Source organism: Rhinolophus sinicus, linkage group LG04, assembly GCF_036562045.2.
Source record: "Rhinolophus sinicus isolate RSC01 linkage group LG04, ASM3656204v1, whole genome shotgun sequence".
Lineage (NCBI taxonomy): Eukaryota > Metazoa > Chordata > Mammalia > Chiroptera > Rhinolophidae > Rhinolophus > Rhinolophus sinicus.
This window is the reverse complement of record NC_133754.1, coordinates 137,350,352-137,365,090: the sequence shown is the minus strand read 5'-3', so window position 1 is coordinate 137,365,090 and position 14,739 is coordinate 137,350,352. Positions and strand designations below refer to the sequence as shown.

Here is a 14,739-nt window from a genome sequence, read left to right as displayed (position 1 = left end):
TGCTTTTCTTTTTCTTTCTTAATGTGTAAAAGGGAGTTTAATTTTGGACTTTATTCATCAATGCCTGTTCTTATTTCCTATTTTGGCACCTTGAAAGCTTGAGCAAATCAAGAGTTTTCCTTTTTTTTTTTTGTGCCAAGTACTTTGCATTTTCTATAAACATAAGTACAAGGTGGCATTATGGTATAGATCATACCTGATTTTTTAAAAACAGAATATTCTATATAAAAAGGCCATAGAAATAATTTCTAGTTACGTTTTGTAGTTGAGTTACTTTCAAACTTTTATGATGCTACTTACCCCACAACCTAACACACATACAAATACATGTAAAACTGAATGAAAGTTTCATGAAAAGTACCTTTACTATGTATAGTTACTCTGATATCATTTATTCTGTTCTAATTTCATTAAAATAAATGTTGATTGGGGACCCATTAAATTGTCTGCAGGATCCTTCAGTAGGTTACTGCCTGCAGTTGAAAAGGTCAGTGATTTTCTAGAGGAAGAGGTTGGTTGCAAGGGATTAACCCGAGTGAGACTAATTAGTGTTGTGCTGTGCTTGAGAGCCTGGGCTTCGGAGAAGGGGAGACCTGGCATCCACTCCTGGCTCTGCCACTTGCCGGTCGCCAACTAGTAGGAATTGTTAAGCATACGCCTTCCATGAAATGGGAATGGCACTTCCTGCCTTGGGGTTTTTAGGATTAAATGAGGGGATATGTGGCTGCAAGGTAAGCATTAATCCACACCCACTGTTGTGAGCCATTGTTACTTGTTTCAGGACATAATGGAATTTCTCTGACTTATAGTGGTCTTTGTACTGATGGCAGAATCTGCTATGACAGAAGTTATGGGACAGTGTTAAGTAGCAGAACAAGTGGATGGGAATTGCTTAGTTGATCTGCTTACTCTTTGGGTTCAGTTCAGGTGACTGCTAGGGTTGGGTCTGTGCTGGCAAACTCTGTTAGTTCATTATAGGAGTGGGAACTGCAGAGAAGCCTCAGGCGGTCACAGCGTTTACTGTGCAGAAGAGTTGGTCTTCCTGTCCTTGTTCATGGGTAGGAGGTTGGAGCTAAAGTGGGCGTGTGTATAGGGGTGTGTGTGTGTGTGTGTAAGATCAATTCAGGGGAAGACCAGAGGACATATCCTCCTGAGTCTTCACTCTCCCTTCTTCCGTATTTCACATTTAAAATCAGCTCCTGACCTCCCTGCCCACCTTTTTAAAGAATGACCAGCTTTTATATTTTAAATAACTATTCATAAAAGGAATTGAAGCAAATTTGAACATTAAAACTTAAACGAGAAAATAGAATTCATATAAAGTCCTACCATGAAGACAAACCCATTTATTAACATTTGGTGTTTTTCTTTCCAGTCTTTTTCTCACACATTAAAAAGAAAAAAAAGGTGGCAATAATACTGTACATTTAAGCATCTTTATAATGAAATTAAAAACAGCTGGTGAGATAGCTCTAGAAGTAAGATGGTAGAAGAAGGGAGAATTTGTTGAATGGGGGAGACAGTGACCTCTTACTATCTCTGAGACTGAAGGGTGGCCCTTGATTTAATCCTCCCTCAGGTATTTTGGAACAAGTAAGACTTTTACTTTAAAACTCTTCTCTACTTTCTGCTATTTCTCCCTTATTTGGCATGTACTTCTTAGGTCAGTAAAAACAGGTCTTATGGATAGAGTTATGCTGCTGAAATTAATATCCCATTAGATTACTGGTAGAGTTGCTACTTTCCGTGGAATATGAAAGCTGGATTGTTTCTAATAGTTCTACTAAACATATGTGTGCTAGTTAGTGCTTTTCAACTGCTTCAGGTTCCTCAATCAGTGATCCCACCCAGGCCCTGAGAAAAACCCAGGTGTGATGCAGGAGGTTACCTACCCTTTATGACGGTACCTGAGTGGGATGTGCTGTCTGGAAATGGGGACCTAACCTGAGGCCAATCTGTTGTCTCTTTTTTCCACAGATTTTGAAGCCAGCTTCATAAGACTATTGGACAAAATAACAAATGGTTCTCGAATTGAAATAAACCAAACAGGTAAGCTCCTTTTCTTCCCATTCCTCAAAGCACCTACATATGTACTACTTATGCATTCCTCTGTTTCTCACTCCTTTTGATGGTATAAATGTTGTATTCAGGTGGAAAAACCCAGTTTCCTGTCTGATACAATTGTTTGGAGGTATGTGTGCAATCTGTCAGTTTAAGGGGCATACACTTGATTTATGGAAGTTAGAAGACTGAAAATTTCAGATCAACAAACAAGCACCTCTGCATTTTTAACAATGAAAATGTTTTATACTAGCATTTACATACAACTTTTCAAAGTCCATTTACTTATATTGTCACAAATAAAATCTTACAAGAAACACCATGAGGTATTTATATGTGCTGAATTTTGTTGTTTTATTTTATCTTTTAAAATAAGTGTACACAAGCATATGCGAAAAAAAGACGAAATTCCCTCTACCTGTTCTGTCTTCCATTCCCTTGCCTAGGAGTAGCCCTGGGCACAGCCTGGGGTGTGTGCCCTTGTATCCTCTGCATACATTTGCCTGCACGGGCACTTCTGTACCTCAGACCATCAGCAGGGTCGTGCTCTCCGTACGTTCTGCCGCCAGCTGTCCTTCACTGGCACAGGTGTCTCTGAGAACTTGCCCTGCCTGGCACATGTAGGTCTATCAGTATTTCAGTGGGTCTAATACAATGTTCTGTTGTACGGCTGCATGATAATTTATTTAACTCCTCCTTACTGATCAACATTCAGGTTTCTAGGTTTTTGTTGGTTTGTCTGCTATTAGAAGCTCTTCTGTCTACATTGTATAGGAGACCATGGCAGACATCCTTTGGCAGGCCCCGTGAACTACGTACCTCTCCATATACAGGCAACAAAAGAAACTCTGACCTTTCCCATATGTTGACTCTTTTAAGAAAGAAGACAAGCTTGGCTTCATAAGTGGCCTGGCACCACGTGAGACTTATTGATCTGTAGCTGCATTCAGCCATACATTACAAAGAACAGGTTTTAGGCAGGATATTTCAGATGCCCTTTGCAAGCTGTGATTCTCTTAGTCTTCCTTGGCTTTACTTTGAAATTGCTGGAGAGTTTTGGAGAAGTTTATGTTGGTAACTCAGAGGGCAGATGATTCTGTTCTTTCCTGATTACATCTGCAGCTTAGGTTGGGAAGTAAGACATGGACACGATCCTGCTTCCACCTCATGTCCCCTTCACCGTCATCCTCACCCCCACCCCCAAACACGCACGCGCACGCACCCGGAGTAGAATATTCTGATGATCTGGTCAGTTTCTCATTTGGTTAACTTGCAGGCATAAACAGATTTGCAGAGTTTAGTAGTTACATAGGGTTTAGTTTTTGTTTTTCTTTTGGCTTTTTGACCTAAAGGATCGGTTTTGTGACTCATTAATAGTGTTTAGAATTACTGATGTAGAATGCTTCCCTTTGAAAAGTGAGGGAAAAATATGATTCTGATTGTGATTATTGGTATTTTGGGTTTTAATAAGGTAAAACCTAAATTTATTCTATGAAACTCCTGAGCTTCTTTGAGCTGCTTTGCTTTTGAGTGAGTGAACATATCTCCTTCCTCTAATGTTACATTTATTTATTGATAAATTGTGCCAGAAGGCATTGCAAAATATTGGAGCAGCAAAAATACCTTGTTCACCCATTTAAACCCCTAAATCATCTGGAGTATCTTGCTTTATTTTTTCCTTTAATATACAAATCTAGTAAGGAACTTTTTGGATGATATGAATATGTGAAAAAGTGAATAGTTTCCACTAAAGCTATAAAATAAATTTAGACATTTCCATTTGTTACTATTAAAATAGCTACTATTAATGGAATTACCATAAAATACTTGCCTTTTCTAGAAATCTTATTTGGTGAGTGCAGTATATGGGAAATCTCATTTCGAGGGCCTGAAAGAAGCTGATTGCTGGTGTGATGATTTCAGAGCATCATTTGTAAACACCACCCCCCCACCCCCCCATCAGCACAGTCTGAGAGTGTGCTGTTGGGAGACTAAGATGCCTGTTAGCATCTCTCCTCTGTGCCCTGCCCTGACTTGGGCAATTCAGATCGCTTAGGGAAGGGCTTAATTTATTACTCTTTATTAAATTACACTCACAGTTTATTATTACAGGGGCTTGACAGTAATGAGTCAGCTTTTGGAGTCAAGTGTGGGCTCTTAGGAATGGCATTTTGAACTCTCTTGGATGCCCTTGTCAGACTTTCCCCTGGGACTCACTACCTTTGTTGCCCTGTGACACTGAGGTTTTTTCCCCCTGCTGAATGTGGCTCTCTTTCCTCTTGTGTAAGGAACAACCTTGTATTACCAGCCTGGCCTCCTGTCTGGTGGATCTGTGGAACATGACTGCAGTGTCCATCGCAGCATTGGCTATTACCTGGAGGGTCTGCTGTGCCTGGCTCCATTTATGAAGCACCCATTACGAATAGTTCTGCGAGGAGTGACCAATGACCAGGTTGACCCTTCGGTGAGTAGCGACGCCAAACCATGGCGTGGTTTTTGTTTTGTCTCTTGTTACCACCCAACTCGGAGAACTAAGTTCCTGATAAAGTGCAGATGAACCAAGACTTGTAATCATCAAATCCTGTGACTATTGTCAGCGTTCATCAAGGGGCCTGTCATTGTCGTGGCTGAGAGCCTTCAGAACAGATGCTGGCAGTCTCATCATGCGTGACATGAAATACGGCTTTGCTGGCTGCAGTGTGTGCAAGTGGAGCTTCGTAGCGTCACGTAATAGCCGAGGCTGGAAGGCAGCAGACCAGAACTTTAGAAGGAAATTAATATCTCCTTGGCTGCTGCAGTATAATCTTGACTTACTCAGGCATCAGCCAACGTTAGGACTTTTTTTGAGAAGACTGCAGATTTCGAAAAGGGCATCAGGGCAGGGAAGGTGTATGTGAGCTTTGATAGTGTGTGGACACCAGCAACCTTCTTCTTAAGCCTGCTAATTTTCCTGCATGTCTGGGGAGGATAGTTTCATATACAGGTGCAATTCTCACTGTGGTCACAACTGTCTTAGTGCCAGTCTAGGATGGGTTTTGGGGTGTGTGTGCGTGTAAGGGAGAGAGAGATGAGAGCAGTCCTTTCCAGACCTGCCTTAGACCTCTCCTAGGGAGGGAAGGACCCCCACCTGTGGATGCTCTGTTGTCCAGAGAAGGTATCTTAAAGCTGAGGGCCATGATGTGACTTCCTAACGGAGGACTCTTACCTTCACCTCTGCAGACATGGGACCAAAACCCGTACAGGCGTGCTTCTGAGGCAGAATGTCAAGTGTGTAGACTTCCTAACCAGGAAAGACGATTTAGGTGGCTCACTGAGCCCCAGAGTGGAAACTGCTGGTATTCACCAGGACACTTATTGGGGTATAAACCTGGGTAATGTGTTCTTAGGCATTAAAAGACTTATTTCTCAATTCTTGGGAATTCGGGTACATAAACTCTTTTCCTAGAATCTGGAGTACACTGCAAGATCTGAAATTCTTAGCTGTGAAGGAATGTTGAATAAACTGTTTAGAATTTTAAACTAATTTCAAATGATTGCTTTTCCCCTGCATTTTCTGGAAGATTCTAGGAAACGGGCCCTTCAGTTAAAAGTGTTCTTGGGAGGAGGTCTATATACTTTCAGATTGGAGGGTGGGGAAGGTGCCTTGAAAAATGGTGAAAGGCCCTGAGGCATACAGGAGACTTCGGCACTGTTTGTCCCAGTGTAATACTTTTTCTATAATTGCTAATGATAGTACTTTTATACAGAATATTTAAAAAACAAACAAACCCGGTTCATATGCTGCAAGACTCTCTGCTTTTGTTAGTTGCTCGAATAAAAGGAATTTAGTTAGTACTTGGCTCCAACCCAGGATAAAATAAATATACTTAATCTTGGATAAAGAGTAACTTTGTCAGCCGTTGGCTTCTTCATTTTGAGCTTTGTCTTTAGTGTGTGAGTTCATGTCCGCGTTTACTCTGCACCAGTATGAATATGATGAGTTCTGCCCCTAGGAACCTGGTCTCATGGCGTGGAGAGCTGTGAGCACAGCTAGGGAGCCTGCAAGGCTGAGAGACTGTGGGCTTTGAGAGAAGATGTACAGAAAGTGCTGAGGGCTGGGGAGGCTTTTCTAGAGGGAGGGAAACCACAGAATCAGTCTGGTTTTTAGGACGAGCACTCTGGAGGCTGAGAGAAGGATCTTACCCACTGATAGATGCATCCCTAGGAGAATGAGATTGACCAGTGCTGAGGTTGAACACTGGTGGCTTTTGGGCTGAATTATCCTGACTGGTGTTTCTCCATTGGCCTGCATAGCGTGGTGATGTGGGTATCAGAACTGGATGTTCATGTTTGAAACCCCAGATTTAACTTTATCGTAGATTGATGTGGCAGCACTGGATGGCTGTTCGTTCTTCCATGACAACCATCAGCTAGAGCTGAGTAGCAGCTGCCCTCTTGGGGGGTAAGGCACGAGCTGTCCAGTTAGCGGGAGGTTTTAGCTGACCTCATCATTCATTTAAATTCCCTTTCTGGCCTCTGGGCAGTAGAGTGTTTGCCCCATGGTCCCAGGGACTGAGAACAGGAGAGGAGATGAATGTTTAAGGTGTGTGGAGGGGAAGAGGAGCTGGAGGCAGTGACCGTGGAGATAGAAGTGTCTGGAGAAGCCAGGGAGGACCCAGAAAGTCAGCCTTTGCAGGAGTTGATTTAGGACTGGGCAGGGAGATTCAGCAGTGAGTTTTGTTGACCTTTGAGAGAACAGTGTCATTGGAGTGTAAGGACAGTCACAAGTTGAGGAATGAGACAACTATTGAAAGTTAGGAGATCTTTCCGGAAGATTAGATAGGATGATTCCTGAAGAGCTGATTTTGGGAATTTTTTTTTAAGATGATTGGAGACGTGAGCTTGTTTGTAGGCTGAGGAGAAGCTGTAATGGAGAAGGAAAGGATGAAAATAAAAGGAGTTGGGGGATTTAATAAGGGTAACTCCTATGGAAGTCCAGAGGGGATGAGCCTTATAAATGGGGAGGGACATTTTTTTCCCCCTCAGAGGCGAAAGGATAGATAATGGGGAGAAATTTTGAGAAGTTCCAGGAGGGAGAAGAAAAGTTCTAAGAGTTTTCCTTTGAATCTCAATGATTGGCACCACGGCCTCCAGTAAATATTTATTGGTGCCAACATCCTGGTCAGATGGTGAGTGAAAATTCCATCCTTTTCCATTACTGTCCCAAAAGGGGGAAAGAAATACAATCGAGTCCACAGTGTGCGGGTCACTGTTCTAGTAACTGTATCCATATTTATATTATTCTCATACAGACTCTATGAGGTGGGTGTTCTTATCACTGTTTCCGACAAGGTAACTGAGAGCAGGTTTTTTCTCTTCTTCTACCTGGCATGGATCTGAGGACATTTCTGCCTGTTGATTGATTGACTGCACTGTCAGAATGTCGCCTTTGCCCTGAGGCACCACTCAGGCCAGACTTCTGCCTTTTCTTGCTAACTGCAGTGACTGCTCAGTTTCCCTTAGCAGAACTCGCAGACCACCTGCTCTCTGCTAACACTGGTGTGCAGACTGGTGAGGAGACGGAGAGCATGTCCAGTCCAGCCCCTCATTTTACACAGCAGGAAGTCGAGGCCCGGGGAGATAGGGAGATTTCAGGTGTCACAGCTAGTAAGACACACGGGCAGGGGGCTCAAGCCCACATCTGCTCTCTCGGCCCTCGGCCCACCACACTGAGCTGCCTCCCTTCTTGTCAGGTGCAGAGTAATTTAGGAGATAGGACCATACCCGAAGGTTCCACTCGGGCTTCTGGCTGACCCTCAGAGTAAATCTGATTTCATCCTGTATAGTCAGGTATAGGTAGGATGAGCCACAGGTTTGTTTTGTTTCCTTACCTTTCTTTTCCCCAGTAGAACTGGTGGTTGCCTGAGTCCAAGAAGTCACGTGGGCAGAGTAACCCACATTCTTGCATCCCCTTCTTTTTCCAGAATTGGCTTGGCCTTCTCCTCAGCTGCCCTTAAAACTAGCCTAGACTAAATTCTTCTTGGTTTTGGCAACCCAAATACATATTTTAAATATTTTAAATATTTGGATGTGTTTAGCTTTAATACTTAATTGAAATTAGCTAATAGTTATGGGGTTTCCTAGTAACTGCTTCTGCCCCACCTGATCCATTCTGAAGATGTGCCTAGGCTTCACAGGTCATTTCTACCTCTGGTTACCTTTCTGATAGCAGAATATTTAGTTGGGGCCTATGCTCTGCTGTAAAGCTTTTCTTGGAGTATCATTCTGTGACTCTTAGCGTGGTGGAGTTAGTTGGTAGCAACTTGGAGACAGGCTGAGCCCCTTCCCTTAGAGACAAGGGAATTCGCACAGTTGGGAGTTTTTTGTCTGAGGCCATGCAGCTACCTAGAGGCAGGGACTGAACCAGGACCAGGGCTCTCCCCTGCTGCCCCTGCTCCTTGGTTGCTGTTGAGGCAACATTCGCTGATTTGTCAGATAAACGTGATTTGAATATCATCCTTATATTCTGAGGAATCCATAAATGAACAAGAAGGGAACCCAGGCCTCATATGAGTTCTGAGTAGGGAGAAGATAACAGTAATATTTGGCATAGTTTTGCCATTAACTGTGCAGTTTGGGGTTTGTGCTGCTTCAGGTAGTTTGAGGCTGTCATTCTCCCCCGTGGCCCCCCACCCTTACTTTCTTGTAGAATCACCACCTACCCTTTAACTGCCTGTGTGGTGGCCATCAGCAGGATTCTTAGGTAGCCGTTGAATAGTTCATTTGGTTTGCTTTGGCTCAGAGTGTCACCAGCTTTAAACATTAAACAACCATGTTGGGAAAAGATTAATTAAAAAGGTTGATGTTTTCTTCCGTAGTGTTTATACCTAAAAGAGTGAGCAGAGGTCCCAGTTTGTTTTCTGTGTGAGCCTGGTAGTTTCTCAATGTTTTTTGCATGATGCATGTAATGCTCATGATGGTGACTCTTAAGGTCGGTGCACGTCTCTATGAGGAAAGGGGCTCAGGAGCTGGTGGCTTGTGAAACTGCAGTCTTACCCGGGAGCGGAGCCGGTCCATGCCCTCAGTTGTAAGCCAGCATCCTTCCTCTTTGCTACACTGCATCAACTCTGCTTCGTGGGCTCTTTCTTCTTTCCATCTGCTCAAGGTTTAATGAAACTTTTTCTTTGTTCTGAAATAATTCCACAGGTTGATGTTCTTAAGGCAGCAGCCTTCCCTGTCTTGAAACAGTTTGGGATTGATGGTGAATCACTTGAGCTAAAGGTAAGAATGTATGAATTGTTGGCTACATATATCTGTGTAAAACATTTCCTTACCAACTCAGTGGAAGAGCTATATGACTGTGTGTGTGTGTGTGTGTGTGTGTGTGTGAGAGAGAGAGAGAGAGAGAGAGAGATTTGAAGTCACTGTTTATGAGAAGACCCACAGGACTCATGATCCAAACATTACAGCTTTGAGCTGAAAGGGACCCTAATTGTAATGACAATAAGAGCCAACAGTTGTATTGTACTTTCTTTGTGGTAGGTGCTTTGGCCAGTCTACATATATTAATTCCTTTACTCCTCCTAACAACTCTGTTCATGTCCCTCAGCGAGTAAGTAGTGGAGCCGAGATTCTGGCTGTAATGCCTCTATTCTAGATCATCTGGATAGATTTTGTGTCCAGGGCCTTCCAACCTGAAAATTTTCAGTATTTTCAAAACCAACTAGAAGTAATGTAAGCATCTCTTTGTTTGCTATTGAAAGAAATTATATCAAGTTAGTGTGATAACTAGATATCTTAAGCTGTTTAGCATTTCTACTTTTTAAGGATGGCGCAACTCAAAGTGGCCCATGCGGGGATCGAACCAGCAACCTTGGTGTTATTAGGACCACGCTCTAACCAACTGAGCTAACCGGCCGCGCCAGCATTTTTACTTTTTAAATTGATGTTTTTAAACAGGGGAAATGACTTTGTTGTTATTTTATACAGTCATGCACTGCATAATGACATTTCAGTCGATGATAGACCACATATGGTCTTATAAGATTATAGTGGAGCTAAAAATTCCTGTCACCTGTGACCTTGTAGCTGTTGTAACTCACAGTGCAGTGTATTACTCACATGTTTGCAGTGACTGGTATAAGCAAACTTACTGCTCTGTCAGGTGTATAAAAGTGTAGCACATACAATTATGTACAGTACGTAATACTTGATAGTGATAATGAACGACTATCTTACTGGTTTATGTATTTACTATACTTTTTATTGTAGTTTAGAGTATACTCTTCCTACTTATTAAAAAAAGAGTTGGTGGGGGCTGGCCCAGTGGCTTAGGCAGTTAGAGCTCTGTGCTCCTAACTCTGAAGGTTGCCGGTTCGATTCCCACATGGGCCAGTGGGCTCTCAACCACAAGGTTGCCAGTTCAATTCCTCGAGTCCCGCAAGGGATGGTGGGCTGCGCCCTCTGCAACTAGAAACGGCAACTGGACCTGGAGCTGAGCTGCGCCCTCCACAACTAAGACTGAAAGGACAACAACTTGAAGCTGAACGGCACCCTCCACAACTAAGATTGAAAGGACAACAACTTGACTTGGAAAAAAGTCCTGGAAGTACACACTGTTCCCCAATAAAGTCCTGTTTCCCTTCCCCAATAAAATCTTAAAAAAAAAAAAAAAAAAGTTTGCTGTAAAACAGCATGTCATGTCACACTGGCAGCAGCCGCATACGTCTTGTGTTTACCGTGTCTCTTGATTGCATCATTTTCTCTTGTGCTTCATTTAATCTCGTGTTGTTTTGTTCATTGTGACCCCTAAGCATACAACATCCATTGCTAATGTTGCCATTAAGAGGCCACATTGAGCGACTGACCCGGAAATGAAAATAAAAAGTGATTAAGGACTACAAAGGTGGAAAACCAGTGATGGTTATAGCTCTCCAGTCAGGCATGTCCCAGTCCACCATAGCTACGATCTTGAGGAAAAGAACAAAGCGACAGAAGCTATTAAAGGGTCTGCTTCATTGAAGGCAACGAGACTAACAAAAATTTAAGGAGGGCCTACCGTGTCCCCAAAAATAAGAGCTAACCAGAACATAAGCCCTAGCATGATTTTTCAGGATGCGCGTAATGTAAAATAAGCCCTAATGCGTCTTTTGGAGCAAAAATTAATATAATACCCTGTGTTATTTTCAGGGAAATACGGTAGGGCTTATATTATGAGCATCCTGAAAAATCATGCTAGGGCTTATGTTCCGGTTAGGGCTTATTTTTGGGGAAACACGGTATATCAGACACAGAACTTCTCATGATCTGGATTGAAGAACAGACACAGAAGTGTATCCCTCTCAGCACTAGGACGATTGTGGCCAAAGCAAAAAGTTTGTTTGCAAGTAGTTGAAAGAATAGGCTGAACCCGAGTATGATGTTGAATTTAGTGCTACCTCTTGGTGGTTTAAACGATTCAAGAATGGTTATTGATTACATAATGTGAAAGTGATGAGTGTGTGAATGCTGATTTTTGGAAACTCTAGATAAACTGATTGTGGAGGAAAACTACTTGCCAGAGCAAATATTCAATATAGATGAAATCTCCGTATTCTGGAAACAGATTTCTGAAAGGACTTTCATCCATAAAGAGGCCAAATCAATGCCCAGTTTCAAGGCTTTTAAGTCTCGCTTGGAGGCAATGTTTCAGGCTACAAATTGAAACCCTCTGTGATCTGGCACAGTGGAGGGCCTTTAAACATATCAGTAAGCACACTGCCCAGGTACCGCAGAAGCAGTAAGAAGCCGTGGGTGACAAGCTGCTCTTCTAAGATGCCCTCCTGAATTGTTATGTCATTGAAATGGAAAAGTACGGTGTGGAGCATCACATACCTTTCAAGATTTTGCCTATTGTTGACAGTACTTCCAGACGTCCTCCTTTCATTGGTGATCTTCATCCCAACATCAAAGTGGTGTTTCTCCCGCCAAACACCACCTCTTCGGTTCAACCCATGGATCCAGGAGTTCCAACAGCTTATACGTCCTACCTGAGGAGGACCTTTGCCTGGGCTGTTGCTACAGCTGATGAAGACACTGATACAGTTCTGGACGGATTACACCTACGACTGCACCAAGAGCCTTGCTCGGGCTTGGGGGTAGTGTCACCAAGGAGTGTGTGTGTGGCACCTAGAAGAAGACACTCAGGAGTTTGTCCTTGGGGTTTGTTCATGGGATTTGCCAAGGGTAAGGAGGATGTCAAAATCGCCAAGGCTGAGGTTGCGATGGCGTGCAGCTTGAACCTGGGCGTGGCTGAGGGTGACATGGAGGAGCTCCTAGAGGTGGTTCCTGAGGAACTGACTTAGGAGGAGTTGTTGGAACTGGAACAGGAATGTATAGCTATAGAAGAGGCAAGAGAAAAGGAAACTGCAGGAGAAGAAAAAGAGTCCCCAAGAAAATTCACAGTGAAGGGTTAGGAGAAGCTTTTACAGACCTCAACAAGCTCCTTAAAAAGTTTGAAAACATGGACCCTAACATTGAAAGGTTTTCAGTAATAGTGTATTTATTTACAATAAGTGAAGGTTAATTTATTATTGAAGAAACTATTTTTAAATACATTGAATGTACCCTAAGTGTATAATGTTTATAAAGTCTGCAGTAATGTCCTCGGCCTTCACGTTCACTCAGCTCTCGCTCACTGACTCAACTTCCAGCCCTACAAACTCCGTGGTAAATGGCTGATACACGTGTACCATTTTTAATCTTTTGTACCATGTTCTTAACATACCTTTTCTATGTTTAGATATGTTTAGATATACAAATAGTTAACATTGTGTTACAGTTGCCTACAGTGTAGAGTTTTGTAACCTAGGAACAATAGGCTGTTCGTATAGCCTCTGGGTGTAGTAGGCTATTCGATCCAGGTTATGATGTTCAAACAATGATGCAGTCACCTAACGGCACCTAGTGTCTCAGAACGTATCCCTGTCATTAAGCAGGGCATGACTGTAATTTAGAGTTTTGATAGATCAGTTAATTGCATAGGAAAAGGGTTCCTGATGATTAAGAAATGGGATTAACTCATGAAATAGGCCAAAAATCCTTCCTTTTAGCGATGAAAACCTTCTTGACTTTGGGACATGCTGGCCCTGCATCTGCTGCTATTTTTGATACACCATGGGAGTCCTTGCTCATCATGTGCCCTCTTTGAGCTAATGTGCTGTAACGTGCTGTTGACTTGGGAATTAATTCTAAGTTGAATGTGAAAGAGCCATCTCCCTTCTAAGGAAGAGTCCCTTGATGTAAACCTTACTGGGTCGGGTGTCAGGGTCATCCACTCTTTGCTACCTCCTTGCCTCTTTCTCATCATGTGTGCAGATTGTGCGACGGGGAATGCCTCCTGGAGGAGGAGGTGAAGTGTTTTTCTCATGTCCTGTAAGGAAGGTCCTGAAGCCCGTGCAGCTCACAGATCCAGGAAAAGTGAAACGTATCAGAGGAATGGCGTATCCTTTGCATTTGGTTCAGATTTCTTATTTTTTCTCACCTCACTAAGATAAGAATGACTCAGGACAACCTTACGTCTTCCCTGGGTCATTTAGAGTTGACAAGTCATGGGAAAGTCTTAACAGTGAAATTGTAATTGTTGACTGAGATATGATGCTTTATTATCTGCCTCTCCATGACTAGATTGATTCATTCATTCATTTTCTTTATATGAGTTAACGCTTAAATGGCTCCCATGTATGTGATGCTCTCCTGAGGGCTTTGGTTTGGTTTCCATCTGGTGAAGGAAACAAATACAGTGGTACCTCAGTTTTCAAACATAATCCGTTCCGGAAGACTGTTCGAGTTCTGAAACGTTCGAAAACAGCCGACAGCGAGGCCTCAGGATCTTGCACTCAGCGGAAGCTGTGTGACATGTTTGACTTCTGAGGCGTGTTTGAAAACTGAAGCATTTACTTCCGGGTTTACGGCGTTTGTAAACCGAAATGTTTGTCAACGGAGACATTCGAAAACCGAGGTACTACTGTATGCATACACATAGTTGTGATGTAATAATGTAAAATGGTATAGACACATGTGCAATGGGCTTGGGGAACTAAGAGTAGAGCGTGGCTACTTTTGTCTAGAGGGTGTAGGAGGATTGGAACAATAATGAATAATAACTTCTATGTATTAAGTGTTTACTCTGCATGTACGTAATTGATAATTATATACTAATTTATTTTTGTAAAAACACTTTAATGAGGTATGATTGACATCCAAAAGGCTGTACATATTTAATGTATACAACTTGACAAATTTGGAGATAAGTTTATGCTCGTGAAACACAGTGTCATAAATATATCCATCCAAAAGTTTCCTATCACCCTCTTTATTTAAAAAATTTTTATTTTGGGGGATAACACAATATAAAGGTCTACCCTCTTTGCAAATTTTTAAGGACAGTACACAATGCCGTATTCTTAACTACAGGCATTAGGTTGTACAGTAGATGTCTAGGTCTTACTCATCTTGTATAACTGGAACTTTGTACCCTTTGACTAACACCTCCCCATTTCCCTCTCTCTAGCTCCTGGCAAGTAACATTCTACTTTTTGCTGCTTTGAGTTTGAGTATTTCAGATTGCCATCCTATACACTTTCAGGTCTATTTCAGTTTGTTTTTTCTCATTTGAGGTATGTTTCCTTAATGCTGTAGTGTGGCAGTGAACTCTGCTTG

General features: G+C 42.5%; 1 protein-coding gene across 6 annotated transcripts in view; it reads left to right on the top strand.

The window, feature by feature from the left end:
• The window catches only part of RCL1 (RNA terminal phosphate cyclase like 1), a 49,667-nt gene that overhangs the window by 12,296 nt on the left and 22,632 nt on the right, over window positions 1-14,739 (top strand). For all 6 annotated transcript variants that reach the window (XR_012495720.1, XR_012495722.1, XR_012495721.1 and 3 more), the window contains exons 2-5: window positions 1,978-2,049; window positions 4,350-4,525; window positions 9,247-9,321; window positions 13,396-13,520. Coding sequence is in view for 2 of the 6 variants with exons in the window: in XM_019729774.2 (XP_019585333.2) it covers window positions 1,978-2,049; window positions 4,350-4,525; window positions 9,247-9,321; window positions 13,396-13,520 (448 nt within the window). In the remaining 4 variants the exon portion in view is untranslated. The remainder of the gene's footprint in view (window positions 1-1,977; window positions 2,050-4,349; window positions 4,526-9,246; window positions 9,322-13,395; window positions 13,521-14,739) is intronic.